This window comes from Clarias gariepinus, chromosome 1, assembly GCF_024256425.1.
Source record: "Clarias gariepinus isolate MV-2021 ecotype Netherlands chromosome 1, CGAR_prim_01v2, whole genome shotgun sequence".
Lineage (NCBI taxonomy): Eukaryota > Metazoa > Chordata > Actinopteri > Siluriformes > Clariidae > Clarias > Clarias gariepinus.
Genome location: NC_071100.1, coordinates 8,351,875 through 8,372,660, shown reverse-complemented (window position 1 = coordinate 8,372,660; position 20,786 = coordinate 8,351,875). Strand labels below are relative to the sequence as shown.

The window sequence follows — 20,786 nt, the reverse complement described above, 5'->3', positions numbered from 1 at the left end:
ATGGAGTTCCGTCCACTCTCTGTGATGCTCTGTGAGTAAATGTTCTCTTTGACTCTTTGACAAAATCCCTCAACCTTCTTGATGTTACTATTTGTGTAGGCAAGTGTGTCAGCATTAAAATAAAAAAGAATCTAATTTTACTGCAATTTTTTTTTTTTAAAGCACATATTTATTGCAAGTATATTTAATAGCTTCTCATAAACAATGTTGTCAAAAGACATGTTCTATTGTCATGGAAAATCTTGCACTGTGTTTCAGATCAAAGTACTGGTTTAAACAATTTCTATGTCATTACTACATTACATAGGGTTGTTATAATAATGCCATGGTGAATTCACACATTAATCACAGTTAAGGGCAGTCAAGCAAAATATTCGAGTGTTGGGAATGTTTTTTATACATTAGAGTCAAAAACTTGAGCAAAAGTTATGCAGAAACAAGCAGAGGCCCTAAAATAGAGAAGTTATTTATGTTAGTTTGTTTTTTTGGCTATTTAGCAGTGTGAGTTTAGCAGGAGGAGGTGTGAAATGATGTATGAGACTGATAACAGGCTTTAACTAAACAGAGTTTTACCTAAATATGGACAACATGTATAACTCATAAATAGCTCAACATATGATTGGACACTTTTAACATGAACCTCATTTCCTTCATGTCACATGTCTCCACCAGCAATGTGCTTGTGACTATAACACATGATTAGTAAGTTCAGTGTTAATTCACTGTTACTGAATGATGAAAGTTCAGAAATAATTCAATTGCGTATTAATTCTCAAGTTAGTTTATGCAATGTCATGCCATATTCAAAACCGAACTGATATTACTGGATGATGAAGTACTTATATGTTGATCTGTTCAAACCGTTCACTGTGTGGTCTTGCAACTGTTGAAAATGCTAAGCAGGAGTGTACTCCGGGCCATTTCAGTATTATTCATTTCCAAGTTCATGTGTACGAAATAAAATAGAGATGCAGGCCAGAGTTGGCCCATGGTTCATGTGCATTAGAGACTGTTGGGCACAGTGTGTACAGTAGAGACTGTTTGAGACAAGGTGTGCACAGTAGACTTGGAGTCGTGTGTCTTTCTGATTCTCACCTATGTATCTACGATGCCATGTTGGTATCAACAAATGTTGGTATTATAAAACCAAAAATTATTTAAATGATTATTTCATTTATTAAGCAAACAAGCTTTCCAAACTTACCTGGGCCTGTGGGAAAAAGTAACTGGAAAGGGTTACAAAGGCATTTAAAATTACTCCATGAGCTCAATGATGACTCATTCGGGAGCTTAAAAAGAGCCCAGAACAACATCTAAATTAAATTCAGTTACGACTTGTCTAAATTAAAGTCAGTGTTCATGATTCAACAATAAGAAAGAGAAAATGGGCAAAAATGGCAGCTGGGGGAAAGTTCTAAGGCAAAAGTCACTGCTGACCAAAACAAACCAAAGGCTCATCTCACATTTGCCAAAAACATCTTCATTACTTTTGGGCAAATATTCTATGGCAGATTAAGACAAAAGCTTTTAAGGTGTGTGTCCTGTGTGTGTAAAATCAACACAACATCTAATAAAAAGGACATCATAACATCAGTAAAACATGGTGGTGGTAGTGTGATGGTCTGGGGCTGTTTGCCATAACTGATGAAACCATGAATTCCTGGTACTGTATGTTTTGACAGTTTAATAAATGAAATCATTATGTTGTGTTTCGGTCAAATCTGACTGATTTACAATTTTCCTCACTAACAACTGCAGTACATTTTATCAATATTTCATGAGGTTTACATTTAACACATAGATTAGAAATATTTACATAAAAATATGTGTTTTATGGAACTTATATACACTCATGGTGGTCTCAGTAAAAATGACAGATCATTGGAAATAAATGGGTAACACTACAATTAGTGTAGAAAACAGAGTTTAAGGACTTAAAGGATCTTCTACCTCTTATTGACTACTATGGCAACCTGCACAGGAACCTATCGACAACATCATTTTTACCACACCTGTTGAAAAACAAACTTGCAACATTGTTTCAGTCATAGAACTTTCTTGCAGCCTGGTATACAATTTTTTTTTCATGCCTTACTCACAGTTAAGTCTTTAACAGCTCGATGGCCAAGTGATAGACTGCATGTGTAGCTGTAGAATTATATTTGATGATGACAGTGATCAGGAGGAGAGAAGTCAGGTTGACAATGAGGAGGGTTGAACGGAGGAAGAGTCAGAGGTTAAGGATAATACAAAGTATAATTCGAGGAGAGAGACATTGACATTGATGAGTAAGAAGACCCAGCTTAAGTTGTGGTCTCCTTTCATCCAAAAATGAAACCAAACTCTAACACTAACCTGATATTCCATATCCTGAGTAGAAGATATCACATCCTATTTTCAACTTTTTCGTACAGACTCCGTTGTAACCATTGACATACAATAAACATACTCGGTCTCTTGGTTTCCACCCGGATCTCAGCATGTCTGGCAGACATCTCATTTTGGATGGCTGCTCATCAGCTGAAGCTCAATCTCAGTAAAACCGAACTGTTGTTTATCCCTTGTGACTCATCTCCAGGTCAAGACCTTGTGATATCCATGGACAACAACCAAATCACACCTTCAGCCACCGCCCGCAATCTTGGGGTAACCGTGGACAATCATTTGTCATTTTCCCCACACATCGCTAACCTTACTCGCTCTTGTCGATTTCTTCTTTACAATATCAGAAGAATTCGCCCATTTCTTTCTTCACAGGCTACTCAGGTGCTTGTTCAGTCCCTTGTCATTTCAAGACTGGACTACTGCAACTCACTCCTGGCAGGCCTGCCTCTGTCCACAATTCGTCCTCTGCAACTGATCCAGAATGCAGCAGCACGTCTCGTTTATAACCTTCCCAAGTTGTCCCACACCACACCACTCCTCTGCTCCCTGCACTGGCTTCCTGTAGCTGCCCGCATTAAATTCAAAACACTGATGATTGTCTACAAAGCTAAAAATGGCCCAGCACCCACTTACCTCTCTGCTCTAATCACACCACGCACTGCACCACGTTTCCTCCGATCCTCCAGCACTGCTCGCCTCATCCCACCAGACTTTGACTATCTTTAAACAACGACTTAAGACGCATCTGTTTCTCCAGTACTTGAATTAACCCCCCCCCAAAAAAAAAAACATCTTCCCAGTTGTGTTGGACTAATGGCACTTAGTTATTAACCTAGTTAACCCAGTGTAAGTACGTATCCGATGATGTAAACTTTAAAGCACTTTTTGTAAGTCGCTCTGGATAAGAGCGTCTGCCAAATGACTAAATGTAAATGTAAATGTAAACATGACAAAGCTGTAGGAGAAAAGGGTTTATGGAAACACCTGGAAAGAGCTTGACTCGGTGAATATTGAAGCCTATGTGGATTTTTTTTATTTTGTGTCTACCTGGCCGGGCCTCTGCCTGTTCAGAACTCTGCGGAGAAGCAGGCTGTGGATCTGCTGACCAGGAACACAAGTTTTTTGTGCTACAGTTTAAAAAAAGTGACTTTAGTAAACAAAGCTACAAAGTTCTCTGTGATAAATAGTATAATAGGTTTTATCTTAGTATTTGTTATGGTCAGAATAATATCTAGATAATGTTTTTCCCCTAAAAAAAAATTAGTGGTATGAGCTCAGGTAAATGAGGTCTGCAGGACAAACAGCAAATACAAGTTCAAATTCTAAATTTATTTGTCACATACACAGTCATACACAGTACAATATGCAATAAAATGCTTAAACGACTGCCCGTGACCTTAAAAATAAAAGATTATTCTCACTCACTCCTCAATCAAACCTGGACCACAGTGCTAACCACTACACCATGGTGCCACACTTAAAAGAATATTAATAGGAAATAAATATCAATAAAAATAACTAAAATAAAAAAAATAAACAAAACATGTTCAAAACATATAATAGTTGTTCATAACATATAATAAGAGCTAAAATTGATAACAAGATCTAATACAACCTTAGGTGATAATATATGTAGTATTGCGGATTTATAATTAAATAAAATTATACCAGTTTGAAATTAGTTTGACTTGGATCATTTAAGTGTGAAAAAAGTTTTCATTAACTCCTTGATGTTATTTTATTTTTTTTATTAAAATGTCCTACACTTTGCCTTCTGACGAATCAGGAGTACTTTGTTTGAGATCACATCAGTGCATCATTGTGTCTATAATGTGTAGTGTTTAATGATGTACTGAATCTTTTAGATGTATAAAGCACATCTTCTGTTTTTATTCCTATTTAGTGCTGATTTCACTTATACCATTGACACCTGCTCAAGGTGAGTGTATTGTACATTGTATGTTGTTTGTTTGTGCATATTTAATTTGAATTGGAGCAGAGAAGGTTGTGTTTTGTGCATTACCCTGCAGAGTTTCTGAGTTTGTTAATATTATCTCATATCTGTAAAGAGAATAAGCTACTTTAACTCAGTTATGTAAGAGAAAAGAAGTCAGGACGCTCGTGCAGGTGTGACTTTATTTAATATAAACAGGATTAGAAACTAGAAACTGCCAAGCTTTAGTAGAGACACAAACACAATGATAATCTCATCAGAATCATAAGCAATCTTTTTGGGACCACTTGGGCTTGTACGGGTATTGTATTCAACCTAAGTGGAAGCTGTATTAGGACAGGGCTTGTAATGATAGAGTCAAAATATTAAAGGTTAAAACAATGTAAGTGGTGCAATGTACGGGGGAACACTGTGATAAATTATTATTATTATTATTATTATTATTATTATTACTATTATTATTAGTTTTATTAAATTTGCCTTTGTGCTCTTGGTGAATTCCCTCACACTGTCTGGCTCTTGACTATTTCCTTGGTAAAATATTTAAAAAATAGTTTGACATATTATAATATGTTATTATAAAAATTAAGAATTATAAATGTTCAGTGAAACTATACTACACAAAGAATTGATCATTTTAAAGTCGCATTGTGATTCTTTAGTTTTACACATTAATTCTGTATTTAAAGCAGTATTTTAACTATTACTTAAATTCTTCATAGTGTTATGTGACTCGGTTCACGTCTGTACACGTAGGAGCTACTTCATATTAACAGCAGGTTGTTTTATAGGACGTGCTAAAGCTGTGGTGACTATAGAGCCTGATAAACACGTGTACAGAGGAGAGAATGTTACTCTCACATGTGACATACAGGGAGGAGGAGACACTAAGTGGACCTACAGCTGGTATAAGAATAACAAGACTTTCCTCAGTGGGAGAAAAAACAAAGTCTTTACCAACAGCACAATAAAGTGGCCCACAATTAGGTTTATTAATGACTCTGACAGTGGTAACTACACCTGCAGAGGACAGAGACATGACTCTCAGAGCTCAGTGATCAGTGATGCTGTTACACTGACTGTATCAGGTGAGTCTGTAGCAACAAGATTATGATTTTATAGTTTTATACTTGCAAACTCATATTTAGGATTTCATTTCAATTCCAAGTAAACTATATATTAGACATATTTATGATTGTTTACATGGCTAGACCTCAGGTATGTTAGTAAGGTCTACTCCTAACCCTCTTTGAAAGTTTGGACACAGCTGTATTATGTAGATTATACTACAAATCAACAGCAGCTAAGCTTATGTGTAGTATAATTATACCCTTTGGTAATGTGTGAGGAACTAACACACCTCAATCTCATAACCATAACCATATGTAAAGTCATATTTAATGCTAAATTTAAATCTTTTATAAAATGAACTCATAGAGATAATGTGAATTAAGCACACAAAAAACTAATGTTAATTGTAATTTTCCATTTGAGGATTTTTTCCTTCTTAACACCTACATTATTGTGTCTGTGGGGTCCACTGAGTCATACTAAAGTATAATAAAATAAGTTTTGGTTATAATATTATGACTTTATTGCAGTGGTGTTGTGAACATCATCGTGTAATTAGTTCGATATTAATTTTACATATTTGTATTTTTTTCTGTATTTAGCATATTTAGTGTTTGATTACTTATTCTGTATTCAGTGTGACATCAGAAATCAATGGCAAAATTATTATTGTATATAAATTAAATGTACAGATTTAAAGTATCGTTTTTTTGTATTTCCTGTGTAACAGTGAGACCTGCAGTACTGAGTGTATCTCCACAGAGCTGGCTGACTGAAGGAGACTCAGTGACTCTCAGCTGTGAGGTTACAAACTCCTCTACAGACTGGACATTCAGCTGGTACAGAGAGGTTCCCTACAGAGATGGCCTACTTCAATTAAAAAATAATCATAGCTATGTGGAGTCCCTCTCAGACAGCAACAGAGGATCTGGAGGCAACTACACTCTCAGTCCTGCTGCTCTTAAACACACAGGAGTTTATAGGTGCAGAGGAGAGAGAGAACAATTCTTTACAAAGTTCAGCAACCCACAGGCAGTATGGATCATTGGTGAGGGGAAAAAAATATCAACAGTGATGTGTTGGAGTATCAAATATAGGTGTATAGGTGAAAATAAATGGAGCATTGATTTAAAATATGATGAAGGAATACACTCACCGATTACCTCATTAGATGCAACAGATAAATTGCTTGTTAACACAAATATCTCATCAGCCAATCACATGGCAGTAACACATTTCGGCATGTAGACACGGTCAAGGTGATCTGCTAAAGAAAGGAGATTTAAGTGACTTGTTGGTCCCAGATGGGCTGGTCTTAGTATTTCTGAAATTGTTTGTCTACTGGTATTGCCATATACAACCATCTCTAGGGTTTACAAAAAATGGTCTGAAAAAAAAAGAAAATTTTAAGTGAGGGCAGCTATCTGGGCGAGAATGTGCTGTTGATGCCAAAGGTCAGAGGAGAATGGCCAGGTATACTGAACACACAACATTGAATAATTGAATATTTTTGCTGACCAGGTGGCACGGTGGTGTAGTGGTTAGCACTGTCGCCTTGCACCTCCAGGGTCTGGGTTTCAAAACCCCGGCCAGGCTCGGTTCCCATCTCTGTATGCATGGAGTTTGCATGTTCTCCCTGTGCTTGGTGGGTTTCTTCTGGGTACTCTGGTTTCCTCCCACATTTTCAAAGACATGTAGGTAAGGTTAATTGGCGTTCCCAAATTGCCCGTAGTGTGTGAGTGAGTGTGTCTAAATATTATGTGTGCCCTGCGATGGATTGGCACCCTGTCCAGGGTGTACCCTGCCTCGTGTCCTAAGTCTCCTGGGTTAGGCTCCAGTTCCTCGTGACCCTGAATACAGGATAAAGCGGTATAGAAGATGAGTGAGTGTTGCTGACCATGTCCATTCCTTTATGACAAATATATAATCATCTGAAACTGGCTCCTTGAACATCAAAATGAGTTCACTGTAATGGCCTCCACACTCAAATGGCCTCCACATTCACCAGATCTCAGTCCAATAGAGTGGCTTTGTGATGTGGTGGAAAGGGACATTTGCATCATGGCTGTGTAGCCAACAAATCTGCAGTGACTGCATGATGCTATCATGTCAAAATGGACCAAAATGTCTGAGTAATGTTTCCACTACCTTATTGGATCTATGCAATTAAGAATTGAGACAGTTCACACAAAAGTGTGTCTAACCCAGTACTAGGTGTACCTAATAAATTGTCCTGTGAGTGTACAGCTGTGCCTAGATTTATTAAAAAATGTTACTCTTTTGAGTGAGGAATTTGTAACGCAGTTCATTAGCCCTAAGCAATCCACAGCCACTAACTGATAAATAAAAATACAAACACTGATGAGTTGCAATAGCAAATATTAGTAAATCAAATGTGCAAAGTAACACAAAACTAATTTGAAATATAATAAAGGAATACAGTTACAATATAACCTGTAAAAATATTCCTCCTAGTCCGTGACTGATGTTTAAGGAAGTTGAAAAGCCCTAAGCACTGGTAGAGGATTATTCTCATTCAAATATAAATTTAAGTTGACCATAAAAACACAATCATAACAACACATCAATTATTATTATTATTATTATTATCATTATTGTATATGTTTATAAGTGCATTATACACATAATTATAATGTTGTATATTTAAGGTGAATCTCCTCCAGTCTCTTTGATCATCAATCCCAACAGAACTCAACACTTTACTGGTGACTCTCTCTCACTGAGCTGTGAGGACCAGAGACACTCTACTGGATGGATAGTGAGACGATACACACGCAGTGAGGGAGTGTTAGATTGTTCATGGTGGGGATCAGTTACAGGATCTACATGTGAAATCAGCTCCATCAACACGTCCTACACTGGAGTTTACTGGTGTGTGTCTGAATCTGGAGAAAACAGTAATCCTGTCAACATCACATTGCCTGGTGAGTCTTTTTTTATTATATATACGTATGGTTTTATACATATGGTTTTCCATTACAATATATAAAGTAAAAAAAAAGACTCACCACCGTGGACAGAACAGAAAATTTGGACTACTTCTTCATTTCACAGTGAAACACATTAGTGTGATTGTTTTGTATTGTTAAATTGGATACAAATTCTTTAGATAAAGGACTGTGAAACTATAGTTGTTTGGAGCTGCATTACAGCATTATTCAGTGTTTTACCTACACTACTGTAGATAAATCAGCTCATGAGATAAACTTAATTGTGACACAATATTACTATATAAATATTTATATATTTCACTCAGTACTACTCAGAACATTATAAGAAGTTATATGTTATTTAATAGTAATAGTATGTCAAGTTTATCTCCTGAGCTGATTCATCTACAGTAGTGCAGGTAAAACACTGAATAATGCTGTAATGCAGCTTTAAAAAAAACTTTAGTGCTACAGTTCTTATCTAAAGAGTTTGTATGCAATTTAACAATACAAAACAATCACACTAATTTGTTTCACTGTGAAATAAAGGAGAAGTCCAAATTTTCTGTTCTGTCCATCCAGTGACTGAGGGCCATCCTCTGACTCTACACTGTTTATATCACAACACACATTCCTCCAAGGAATTTCTATAAAGATGAATCAGTTCTCCAGACAAAGACTGCAGAAAATATAATAATCCATAAGGTCTCAAAGTCAGATGAAGGTTTCTAACACTGTCTCAGTCTCTAACATAACCTCTGTATCTTCACATAATATAACAGGATACTTGGTAATCTGTATACAATATGCAGTGTGTTTACATGCTTTAAAGTCTACTAGTGTAAATGCATTTGTTTGTTCTGCGTTTTAGGCTAATACCTACAGTTTATTATTATTATTATTATTATTATTCTCCTCTGTATCATATCCATCACATGTAGAAGCTCCATTCTCAGTGCTCATGCTGATCAGTAGTGTAGTGACGACCTCTCAGTATCTGCTGGTCACCATCATTCTGCTGATCAAATGTTACAGAGCTCGGGGTGAGAACTCTTTCAGTACATCTCTGTGCACATAATGAGTGACATAATTAATGACACTAACTATATACTACATGACTAGAATAATAATTTGTCTTTCTGTTTATTACTATTTTTATTTTTCTCATTACCTTGTTACCGTATCATTACATGGGCCAGTGCAATTATAATTTCACTACATGATGAGTGCAATATGTCATGGCTGGTGAAATAATGTGTCTCTAAAGCCATCACTGACACTAATCTACCTCTACATTCGTCAAATAAGCTACACGTTTAGAAGTTTGGCTTGTGCAATAATGTCTGTCTCTCTAATTATCAATTAATTAATGTAAACCTGTCCAATGTTTATAGTTTTTCTAATTGCACCATTTTAGATCTTGCACTTCTAATTTCATGTACATCGTATAATGACAATAAAATCTATTCATGAAAGTTTTTTTTTTTTATTTGTTTTCATGAGCCAACCACTCTTGAGCTATTGAAAATGTCTGAATGTGTGATGTTTATTTTCTAACACTTCTTTTTCTGAAGCACTGTCAGTTTTTCACTTTACTTCACTCTTTAAACTGTATTTAGGATGAGTTCAAATGCAGTTTAACTGGCTTCATGATACAAACAACGTTTATGAACCTGCTACAAAAGTGACCTTGTTTTTTTCCTTACCAGCTCAAACTGATGGAGAGAGAACCGTGAATGCAGTCATAGAGGACTGAGCAGAGTCACTGTATAAAGAGAGAATGCAATGATGTTTTTTTATTTTATTTTTTTTAGATTATTGGATGTTGTATAATAAGGTTTTTTTTTTTGCTGTGATGTTTTGCTTTGAACGCAATCTTTGTAAGGTACAATCGAAAATGAGAAAAATACTTATGTAAATAGGTTTTCATTGTCAACAGCAGCCTCATAGTGTATATTTTATATATTAATTGACTTTAACTGAAGCTGTGCGAGGAGATTTGTGGATTTAGTAATGTTCAGAGATGTTACTTGTAGAAAGCAGGACAGTAAAACGCCATGTTTCCTTACACCTTTATGTAAATGTAACACAACAGTGTGTATCATTTAATAGTAGGGGCAGTTCAGTGGGATGTGTCATTGTTTCTTAACAAGCTGAGATATATAATCTGTGAATTATATGAGACAAATAAAACATTATTATTATTATTATTATTGATATTCTGGCTCTTCATGCTTAGAGAAGGTACACAAGTAAGAGTTTAAACAATGTTGATTACAAATTTGCTGTATCCCCAGTCAACCATCAAGTGTCACTGAAACGAGTCTTCATCAGACTGCTAAATTAGATTGTCCTGACTATAAATCAACATTAAAATATCCTTAACTGAAATGCATATGAAATTAACAACTGTTGAAATCATTAACAAACCATTTGTTTTCTACCGCCACATGAGGTAAATTTCTACATCAAGCCCAGACCCTATTGTGTTCAGTGTATTTCCATCCTTAATTCCAATTGCATTGTGGAGAAACCTTTAGGATTGTTATACTATCGAAAATGACGTTGAGTAGTCATGTTGAAAATTTTTCTGAGAGTTTTTAGAGTCCTTTTCACAGTGCCAAAGGAATCCATGGTACTTCTGGTCATCATAAGGAACACCACATTCCCCATCCTTATGTAAACCACATCAAGACACATATCATGTTGTTATTAGTTTTCTGTCATTAATAGGTTGTTGACGGAGATGTCTTGGTATTGTGCACTAAACAAAATTTTAGGACGGTCCAGATTGGGCTTGGCTTATTTGGAAGGTAGATGAAAATTCAAATTCAAATTCAAATTTTATTTGTCACGTACACAAACATACACAGTACGAAATGTAGTGAAATGCATTATACGGCTGCCATTGACCCTAGAAGAGAATTAAAGTTTACAAATAAGAAATAAATATGAATAAAAGAATTACGATAGAAATTAAATAAAAAATTAAATTAAACTAGGAAAAATAAAACTAAAAATAAAAATAGAAATGTGCTAGGAAAAAATAGAACTAAAAATAAAAATAGAAATATGATGTGCAAAAATAGAAATCTACTGTACAAATTGAAATATACTGTGCTGTGCTGTGCTGTGTGTGCAAATATGCATAGAAATTTTGAATGTTATGAGTTTTCATGGGTAAATTTGAGTGCAAATCCTTATTGTCAAATATATTTTGCATTCCTATTGCATATATATTTTGCATATCCTATGCATTCCCACATACATTCCTATGTGATGTGATCTGTACATTGTGATGTAAGTAATTTAAGTAGATTTTCCTTGTTATGTGATAAACAAGTTCTGGGAACTTTAAATATTAAGGGTGATACTCAGCTATTGACTTTATTCTTGCAGACCTCTCGATCCATGAGTCTAATAAAAGCCAGGTCTTTTCTCGAAGCTGCAATTCTGTTGTCATTTCAGGTTCTTATATGACTAACCGTGTTAAATCGTCTTAACCTCACTTGTGTTTAAATGCAATTGAATATTTATGAAAGTTTAAACAAGTTTTGAAGATTTGCACAAAAATGGGTGGAGAAATATTTTAAAGGAAAAAAATTGGAAGATGGGATGTAAAATAAAAAAACAGAAAAGTGAAAAAATGTGGAGACGGAAAATAAATTACGACATGAAAGGAACAATAATAATACTCATAATAACAACAAGAACAGTTATACTTGTTAATATTTTTATTGTTAATGTTATTGTCATTATGTTTTATTATTGTTATTATTATTGCAAGCAGTTTTTTAGGTGCATTACTGCCAACTGCTGGAAAGAAGTGATAAAGCTTGAGGGTCTCAATCGGTTTAAATTTTTTTCTTTCCTGTTGCTGTTGACGTGAGTGGTGGTGGCATCATTTTATAGTAACCAGTTATCCACTGGATGGTAGGTGACGAGTGTTCTCCAGCCTTGCTGATTTACTTCACTCCAAATGTTTTGTAAATTGTAAGGGATTCACAAAATGAGTGGATACTCTATACAGTTTATTTATGCCAGTGTGATTTTTAAAATGTTAAATAAAATAAATACATAGATACAAATGAAGGAGTATAATCTGGTTAGTTGGCAAATGTTCATTAAAATAAAAAAGTGACTTCCCTCCAACTCCTTTCTCTCCGTCTTTCTCTCTCACACACACACACTCTTGTAATTAGGGCATTATGTGGACAGGAGTCCCAGCCATCAGTTTTGGGGACACCGTGTTCCATTGATCCTCTGGGTGTGAAAAAAATTAGGCATGTACAATTAAATTCTTTAAACACAAATATCACTTTATATTACAGTTTCACAGTAAAAGAAAATGTGCTTGGTTTTTAAACAAGTTATGAGGACATAACAAGAATCAGTCATTAGTGGGGACCAAATTTGCATAAACAGAAAATTAACTGGTTTTCATAATGTTGTGGGGACATCGCTAGTGACCTAATTTGCATACATCATTAAATATCTATGTCACGAATACACTCTCTGCGACTCCCAACCTCACCCCATTCCAATGCATTCTGGGATTTCAACCACCACTCTTCCCCTGGTCTGGCGAGTCTTCTGAACTCCCGGCCGTCGACTCCTGGCTCCGCCAGAGTGAGGAGACTTGGGAACAGGCTAATGTACAACTCCAGAGAGCTGTTCACCGCACCAGAGAGCAGGCTGACCGCCATTGACGTCCTAACCCAGCCTACCATCCTGGTCAGTGGGTATGGCTGTCTACCCGAGATCTTCGCCTACGGCTCCCATGCAAGAAGCTCAGTCCCAGGTACGTGGGTCCATTCAAAATAATTAAGGAAATAACCCCGGTTTCATTTAGATTGGCTTTGCCTAGAAATTACCGCATTTCACCCACGTTTCATGTCTCTCTGCTCAAGCCCGCTGGTGGACCGAGAGGAGGGGAGGACCAGGAGGTGGTTGGTGATCAGAGTACCCCTCCACTCATCATTGACGGCGAGGAGGCCTACCGGGTCCACGAAATCCTGGATTCACGTCGCCAGGCCCGAGATCTAGAGTATCTGGTGGACTGGAAGGGGTATGGACCGGAGGAACGCTCATGGGTGAATGCAGAGGACATCCTTGACCCCAGTCTGGTAAATGACTTCCATCACTCCCATCCGAACCGGCCTGCCCTGAGACCTCGTGGGAGGCCTCGGCGTCGTTTGCCTCCTCGCGTCAGGAGCCGCTCGCAGGGGGGGGCTCTGTCACGAATCCACTCTCTGCGACTCCCTCCGATCACCACCAGAGGGAGCCATCGCTGGAGTACTAGTCTCTTTAGGAATCCATTACCCACAACCCTGTGCCTGGGGCTAATCACCAGCCCAGGTGTCAACAATTACCCACAGATTTTAAATTACATGCTTACTCTCACCACCTCGCGAAGTCTTGTTTTGCTGCTGCTGACATTTCTGAGCGTTTATCCCTGCTTTCATCTCTTGTTGCCAACTGGATTGTTTTTGTACTCTGTCTGCCTGCCACCTGCCTTTTGACCCACGCTTCTGTTTATTGGATTTGCTCTATTGGACCGCCGCCTGCCACGACCCTCTTGCCTGGAATTTGATTCTGATTCTGGTTTGTCTACACTGTTCTTATTGCCCCGGTTTGACCCTGATTTGTTTGTTTACGTGTTCACTTTCAATAAAGTTGCATATGGATCCCATTCACGCTGACTCTGCGTCACAATCTATCTTGGATAAACATTTATAAGGCATATTACACAGGATCAAGGGGACATTGGTTTAACAAACATCAAACTGTGCATTTAACCTTTATAATTTATGCAAAATTACAAACGAAGCATGTCAAACATTTAAAAAAAAACTGTGTAAAGCACATAAAGGAGAAACATGCAGCACAAGAATGTGCAATTCCTTATAAGACATTGGTTGGAAGAATGGATTTATCATTTCCAGGTGCCAAAATACCATTTCCAGCTCATCCCCTGGCTTAGGCATTTTGCTAGGCTGCAACGTTTGTTGGTCCCTGGTCAAGCTGTCTGCGCATTACAGAGGTTTAAGGCTTCTGCCTAAGATCAGGCCATGCAAGTCAGGCTGTGACTTTGAGTGTGTGTGGGGGATGGGTGTGTTCTGACCCAGGTGGAATGGACACCTAATACAACAGCTTATTAAAATACATATGAAGCACTGTGTCAATCCAGGCATTCTGTCTTGGGAACTGTTAGTCCTAGAGCTTAGCTTTTTTGTCATCAAGGGTAATGTTTAATCTCAATAGATATTAAGCTTTCTGTGTGTATTCCTAAAATTTTGGCTTTAGAAAAATACTCCAGAACAAACCAAAACAATCTAACCAATCAGCTCTATTCTTATTTTCTAGAAGTAAGGAGACCTCTCTATTATAACACAGGTTAGAGTGGTGTGTGCAAAAATGAAGGAGGATTGGTGAGAGATGAAAAAAGGTTGAGTATTTTTTTTTAAATACTGTACTTCTCCCTCTACTTAGGACACCCATTCATTTTCAATCGGCCACGTATAGGGGGAAATTTAGGAGGACCCATGAATCACACTGATCACACACACCTTTATCTGGACTGATGTGTTCCAGCTGTGATGTCTCCTCACTCTGAGAAGTTACACACTGCACAGCGTCTGTGAGACGGAGGATCATTCGTGGCATTTTACCTTCACAAGAAATTGTTCAGATATTAATTTTAATGTTCAGTTGAGGTACTTTGAGAATATTTTGACAGACAGAAAACAGCTGGGCATGATTTTAAACACGGTGTATCTCAGTTTAAGTTTCCCACCAGGTAATAAAAGGTCAGTATGAGCTGCACTACTAAGCTTTGGTGCTCCTCTCCAGCCCTGAGCTCCATCTCACACACTTTAATCTCAACTCACGGCTCAAATCCTCCACTAGAGACTCATTTCACAAACACGCTGCTGCTGTTTATCACCTTACATTAACTATATGACGAGGGATAACCTGTTAAATAGACAGGTGTTACATTAAACAGTAATTAATACCAACTACAGGAGACAATTTAATAGATTTAATGTTTTACTGAACTTTAACTCACCCTGTTACAAGCGAATCCTAAACTGTCTCAGCATGTCCCCTAGCATAAGTCACTCTAACATTGCGATTACTTTTATAAATAACACTAAAACACAAAAACAAACTTTAAAACATGTACTGATATAAACACTTTCCTGAGCGCTCACAGCCAGAAGTGCGTTGGATAGGTGGGCGGGAACATCCGGAGCAGATGGGAAATGTAGCTAATTTCTAATTCCCACACGATGTAGTTCATTTTCTAAACCCCCCATCCCCCCCATAAAAAAAATACTGGTTCAAGACTAAAGGGGGCGACGTGGAGCAAATGGTCACACAAATACACCTATCCAGAGGGTCACTTATGTGCCAAAGCTAAAAACTGGTGGGGCACTTATATATACCCTCCTCAACACGTTGCAATACTTCACCAGTGTGGGGACATTTCTTTGTCCCCATAACGGTTTCAGCACCCATACTGTTTGTGTGTAGACATAGTGATGTCCCCACAATGCGATAATTACACACACACACACACACACACAGACACAGTCTGTGAGACCACAGGAAGTTTAGACAGTGAAACACATCACTTCTTTGTCAGTCAGTCAGTCTTTACAGGACCATGATGGAGTTCCGTCCTCTCTCTGTGATGCTCTGTGAGTAAATGTTCTCTTTGACTCTTTGACAAAATCCCTCAACCTTCTTGATGTTACTATTTGTGTAGGCAAGTGTGTCAGCATTAGAATAAAAAAAAAATATATTAAATTTTACTGCAAACTTTTTTGTTTGTTTGTTTTTTAAAGTATGTATTTAATGCAGATATATTTAGTAGCTTCTCATAAACAATGTTGTCAAAAGACATGTTCTATTGTCATGGAAAATCTTGCACTGTGTTTCAGATCAAAGTACTGGTTTAAACAATGATTTGTCATTACTACATTACATAGGGTTGTTATAATAATGCCATGGTGAATTCACACATTAATCACAGTTAAGGGCAGTCAAGCAAAATATTCGAGTGTTAGGAATGTTTTTTATACATTAGAGTCAAAAACTTGAGCAAAAATTATGCAGAAACAAGCAGAGGCCCTAAAATAGAGAAGTTATTTATGTTAGTTTGTTTTTTTTGGCTATTTAGCAGTGTGGGTTTAGCAAGAGGAGGTGTGAAATGATGTATGAGACTGATAACAGGCTTTAACTAAACAGAGTTTTACCTAAATATGGACAACATGTATAACTCATGAATAGCTTAACATATGATTGGACACTTTTAACATGAACCTCATTTCCTTCATGTCACATGTCTCCACCAGCAATGTGCTTGTGACTGTAACACATGATTAGTACGTTTAGTGTTAATTCACTGTTACTGAATGATGAAAGTTCAGAATTCATTCAATTGTGTATTAATTCTCAAGTTAGTTTATGCAATGTCATGCCATATTCAAAACCGAACTGATATTACTGGATGATGAAGTACTTATATGTTGATCTGTTCAAACCGTTCACTGTGTGGTCTTGCCACTTATGAAAATGCTATGCAGTAGTGTACTCCGGGCCATTTCAGTGTTATTCTTTTCCAAGTACATGTGTACGAAATAAAATAGAGATGCAGGCCGGAGTTGGCCCATGGTTCATGTGCATTAGAGACTGTTGGGCACAGTGTGTACAGTAGAGAGTGTTTGAGACAAGGTGTGCACAGTAGACTTGGAGTCGTGTGTCTTTCTGATTCTCACCTATGTATCTACGATGCCATGTTGGTATCAACAAATGTTGGTATTATAAAACCAAAAATTATTTAAATGATTATTTCATTTATTAAGCAAACATGCTGTCCAAACTTACCTGGGCCTGTGGGAAAAAGTAATTGGAAAGGGTTACAAAGGCATTTAAAATTACTCCATGAGCTCAATGATGACTCATTCGGGAGCTTAAAAAGAGCCCAGAACAACATCTAAATTAAATTCAGTTACGACTTGTCTAAATTAAAGTCAGTGTTCAAGATTCAACAATAAGAAAGAGAAAATGAGCAAAAATGGCAGCTGGGGGAAAGTTCTAAGGCAAAAGTCACTGATGACCAAAACAAACCAAAGGCTCATCTCACATTTGCCAAAAACATCTTCATTACTTTTGGGCAAATATTCTATGGCAGATTGAGACAAAAGTTTTTAAGGTGTGTGTCCTGTGTGTGTAAAATCAACACAACATCTCATAAAAAGGACATCATGCCATCGTTAAACATGGTGGTGGTAGTGTGATGGTCTGGGGCTGTTTGCCATAACTGATGAAACCATGAATTCCTGGTACTGTATGTTTTGACAGCTTAATAAATGAAATCATTATGTTGTGTTTCGGTCAAATCTGACTGATTTACAATTTTCTTCACTAACAACTGCAGTACATTTTATCAATATTTCATGAGGTTTACATTTAACACATAAAATAGTTTAGAAATATTTACATAAAATATGTGTTTTATGGAACTTATATACACTCATGGTGTTCCCAGTCAAAAATGACAGATCATTGGAAATAAATGGGTAACACTACAATTAGTGTAGAAAACAGAGTTTAAGGACTTAAAGGATCTTCTACCCCTTATTGACTACTATGGCAACCTGCACAGGAACCTATCGACAACATCATTTTTACCACACCTGTTGAAAAACAAACTTGCAACATTGTTTCAGTCATAGAACTTTCTTGCAGCCTGGTATTCAATTTTTTTTTTCATGCCTTACTCACAGTTAAGTCGTTAACAGCTCGATGGCCAAGCATGTCTGGTAGACATCTTAACCTGGATGGCTGCTCATCAGCTGAAGCTCAATCTCAGTAAAACAGAACTGTTGTTTATCCCTTGTGACTCATCCCCATGTCAAGACCTTGTGATATCCCTGGACAACAACCAAATCACTCCTTCAACCACTGCCCGCAATCTTGGGGTAACCGTGGACAATCATTTGTCATTTTCCCCACACATCGCTAACCTTACTCGCTCTTGTAGATTTCTTCTTTACAATATCAGAAGAATTCGCCCATTTCTTTCTTCACAGGCTACTCAGGTGCTTGTTCAGTCCCTTGTTATTTCAAGACTGGACTACTGCAACTCACTCCTGGCAGGCCTGCCTCTGTCCACAATTCGTCCTCTGCAACTGATCCAGAATGCAGCAGCACGTCTTGTTTTTAACCTTCCCAAGTTCTCCCACACCACCCCACTCCTCCACTCCCTGCACTGGCTTCCTGTAGCTGCCCGCATCAAATTCAAAACACTGATGCTTGCCTACAAAGCTAAAAATGGCCCAGCACCCACTTACCTCTCTGCGCTAATTACACCACGCACTGCACAACGTTCCGCACAACGCACAACGAGGACCTCCGATCCTCCAGCACTGCTTGCCTCATCCCACCATCTCTCAGGGATCAAGGACGGCTTTTATCCAGGCTCTTTTCTGTTCTGGCACCTAGGTGGTGGAATGAACTTCCTCTAGATGTTCGTACATCAGAGACTTTGACTATCTTTAAACGACGACTCAAGACGCATCTGTTTCTCCAGTACCCCCCCCCAAAAAAAAAAAAAACCTCTTCCCAGTTGTGTTGGACTAATGGCACTTAGTTATTAACCTAGTTAACCCAGTGTAAGTATGTATCCAATGATGTAAACTTTAAAGCACTTTTTGTAAGTCGCTCTGGATAAGAGCGTCTGCCAAATGCCTAAATGTAAATGTAAATGTAAACATGACAAAGCTGTAGGAGAAAAGGGTTTATGGAAACACCTGGAAAGAGCTTGACTCGGTGAATATTAAAGCCTATTTGGTTTTTTTTTATTTTGTGTCTACCTGGCCGGGCCTCTGCCTGTTCAGAACTCTGCGGAGAAGCAGGCTGTGGATCTGCTGACCAGGAACACAAGTTTTTTGTGCTACAGTTTAAAAAAAGTGACTTTAGTAAACAAAGCTACAAAGTTCTCTGTGATAAATAGTATAATAGGTTTCATCTTAGTATTTGTTATGGTCAGAATAATATCTATATAATGTTTTTCCCTTAAAAAAAATTAGTGGTATGAGCTCAGGTAAATGAGGTCTGCAGGACACACAGCAAATACAAGTTCAAATTCTAAATTTATTTGTCACATACACAGTCACACACAGTACAATATGCAATAAAATGCTTAAACGACTGCCCGTGACCTTAAAAATAAAAGATTATTCTCATTCACTCATATTCTATACCTTTTTAAACTGTATTTAGGGTCGCGGGGACCTGGTGCCTATTCCAGGAGGCTTAGAGGCTTAGAGGCTTTACGGCAGGGTACACCCTGGACATGGTGCCATTCCATCACAGGGCACACACACACACACACACACACACATACTATGGGCAATTTGGGAATGCCAATTCACCTAACCTGCATATCTTTGGACTGTGGGAGGAAACCGGAGTACCTGCAGGAAACCCACAAAGCACGAGGAGAACATGCAAACTCCATGCACACAGAGACAGGAATCGACCCTGGCCGAAAATCAAACCCGTACCCTGGAAGTGCAAGGCGACAGTGCTAACCACTACACCATGGTGCCACCCTTAAAAGATTATTAATAGGAAATAAATATAAATAAAAACTTATGTTTAAAACATATAATGTTAATATAAAGATCTAATACAACCTTAGGTGATAATATATGTAGTATGGTGGGTGGATTTAAAATTAAATAAAATTATACCAGTTTGAAATTAGTTTGACCTGGATCATTTAAGTGTGACAAAATTTTTCATAAACTCCTTGATGTTATTTATTTTTTTTTTTATGAAAATGTCCTACACTTGGCCTTCTGAGGAATCAGTAGTACTTTGTTTGAGATCACATCAGTGCATCATTGTGTCTATAATGTGTAGTGTTTAATGATGTACTGAATCTTTTAGATGTATAAAGCACATGTTCTGTTTTTATTCCTATTAAGTGCTGATTTCACTTATACCATTGACACCTGCTCAAGGTGAGTGTACTGTACATTGTATGTTGTTTGTTTGTGCATATTTAATTTGAATTGGAGCAGAGAAGGTTGTGTTTTGTGCATTACCCTGCAGAGTTTCTGAGTTTGTTAATATTATCTCATATCTATAAAGAGAATAAGCTACTTTAACTCTGTTATTTAAGAGAAAAGAAGTCAGGACACTTGTGCAGGTGGGACTTTATTTAATATAAACAGGATTAGAGACTAGAAACTGCCAAGCTTTAGTAGAGACACAAACACAATGATAATCTCATCAGAACCATAAGCAATCTTTTTGGGAACACATAGGCTCACACGGGTATTGTATTCAACCTAAGTGGAAGCCATATTAGGACAGGGCTTGTAATGATAGGGTCAAAATATTAAAGG

The 20,786-nt window shown here is 37.4% G+C and overlaps 1 protein-coding gene across 1 annotated transcript in view; it reads left to right on the top strand.

The window, feature by feature from the left end:
- LOC128512508 (sialoadhesin-like) overlaps positions 1–20,786 on the top strand; it is a 103,961-nt gene continuing 83,175 nt past the window's right edge. The window contains exons 1-5 of the mRNA XM_053485862.1: positions 1–31; positions 4,289–4,324; positions 5,131–5,427; positions 6,141–6,214; positions 13,272–13,656. Coding sequence (XP_053341837.1) covers positions 1–31; positions 4,289–4,324; positions 5,131–5,427; positions 6,141–6,214; positions 13,272–13,656 — 823 coding nt within the window. The remainder of the gene's footprint in view (positions 32–4,288; positions 4,325–5,130; positions 5,428–6,140; positions 6,215–13,271; positions 13,657–20,786) is intronic.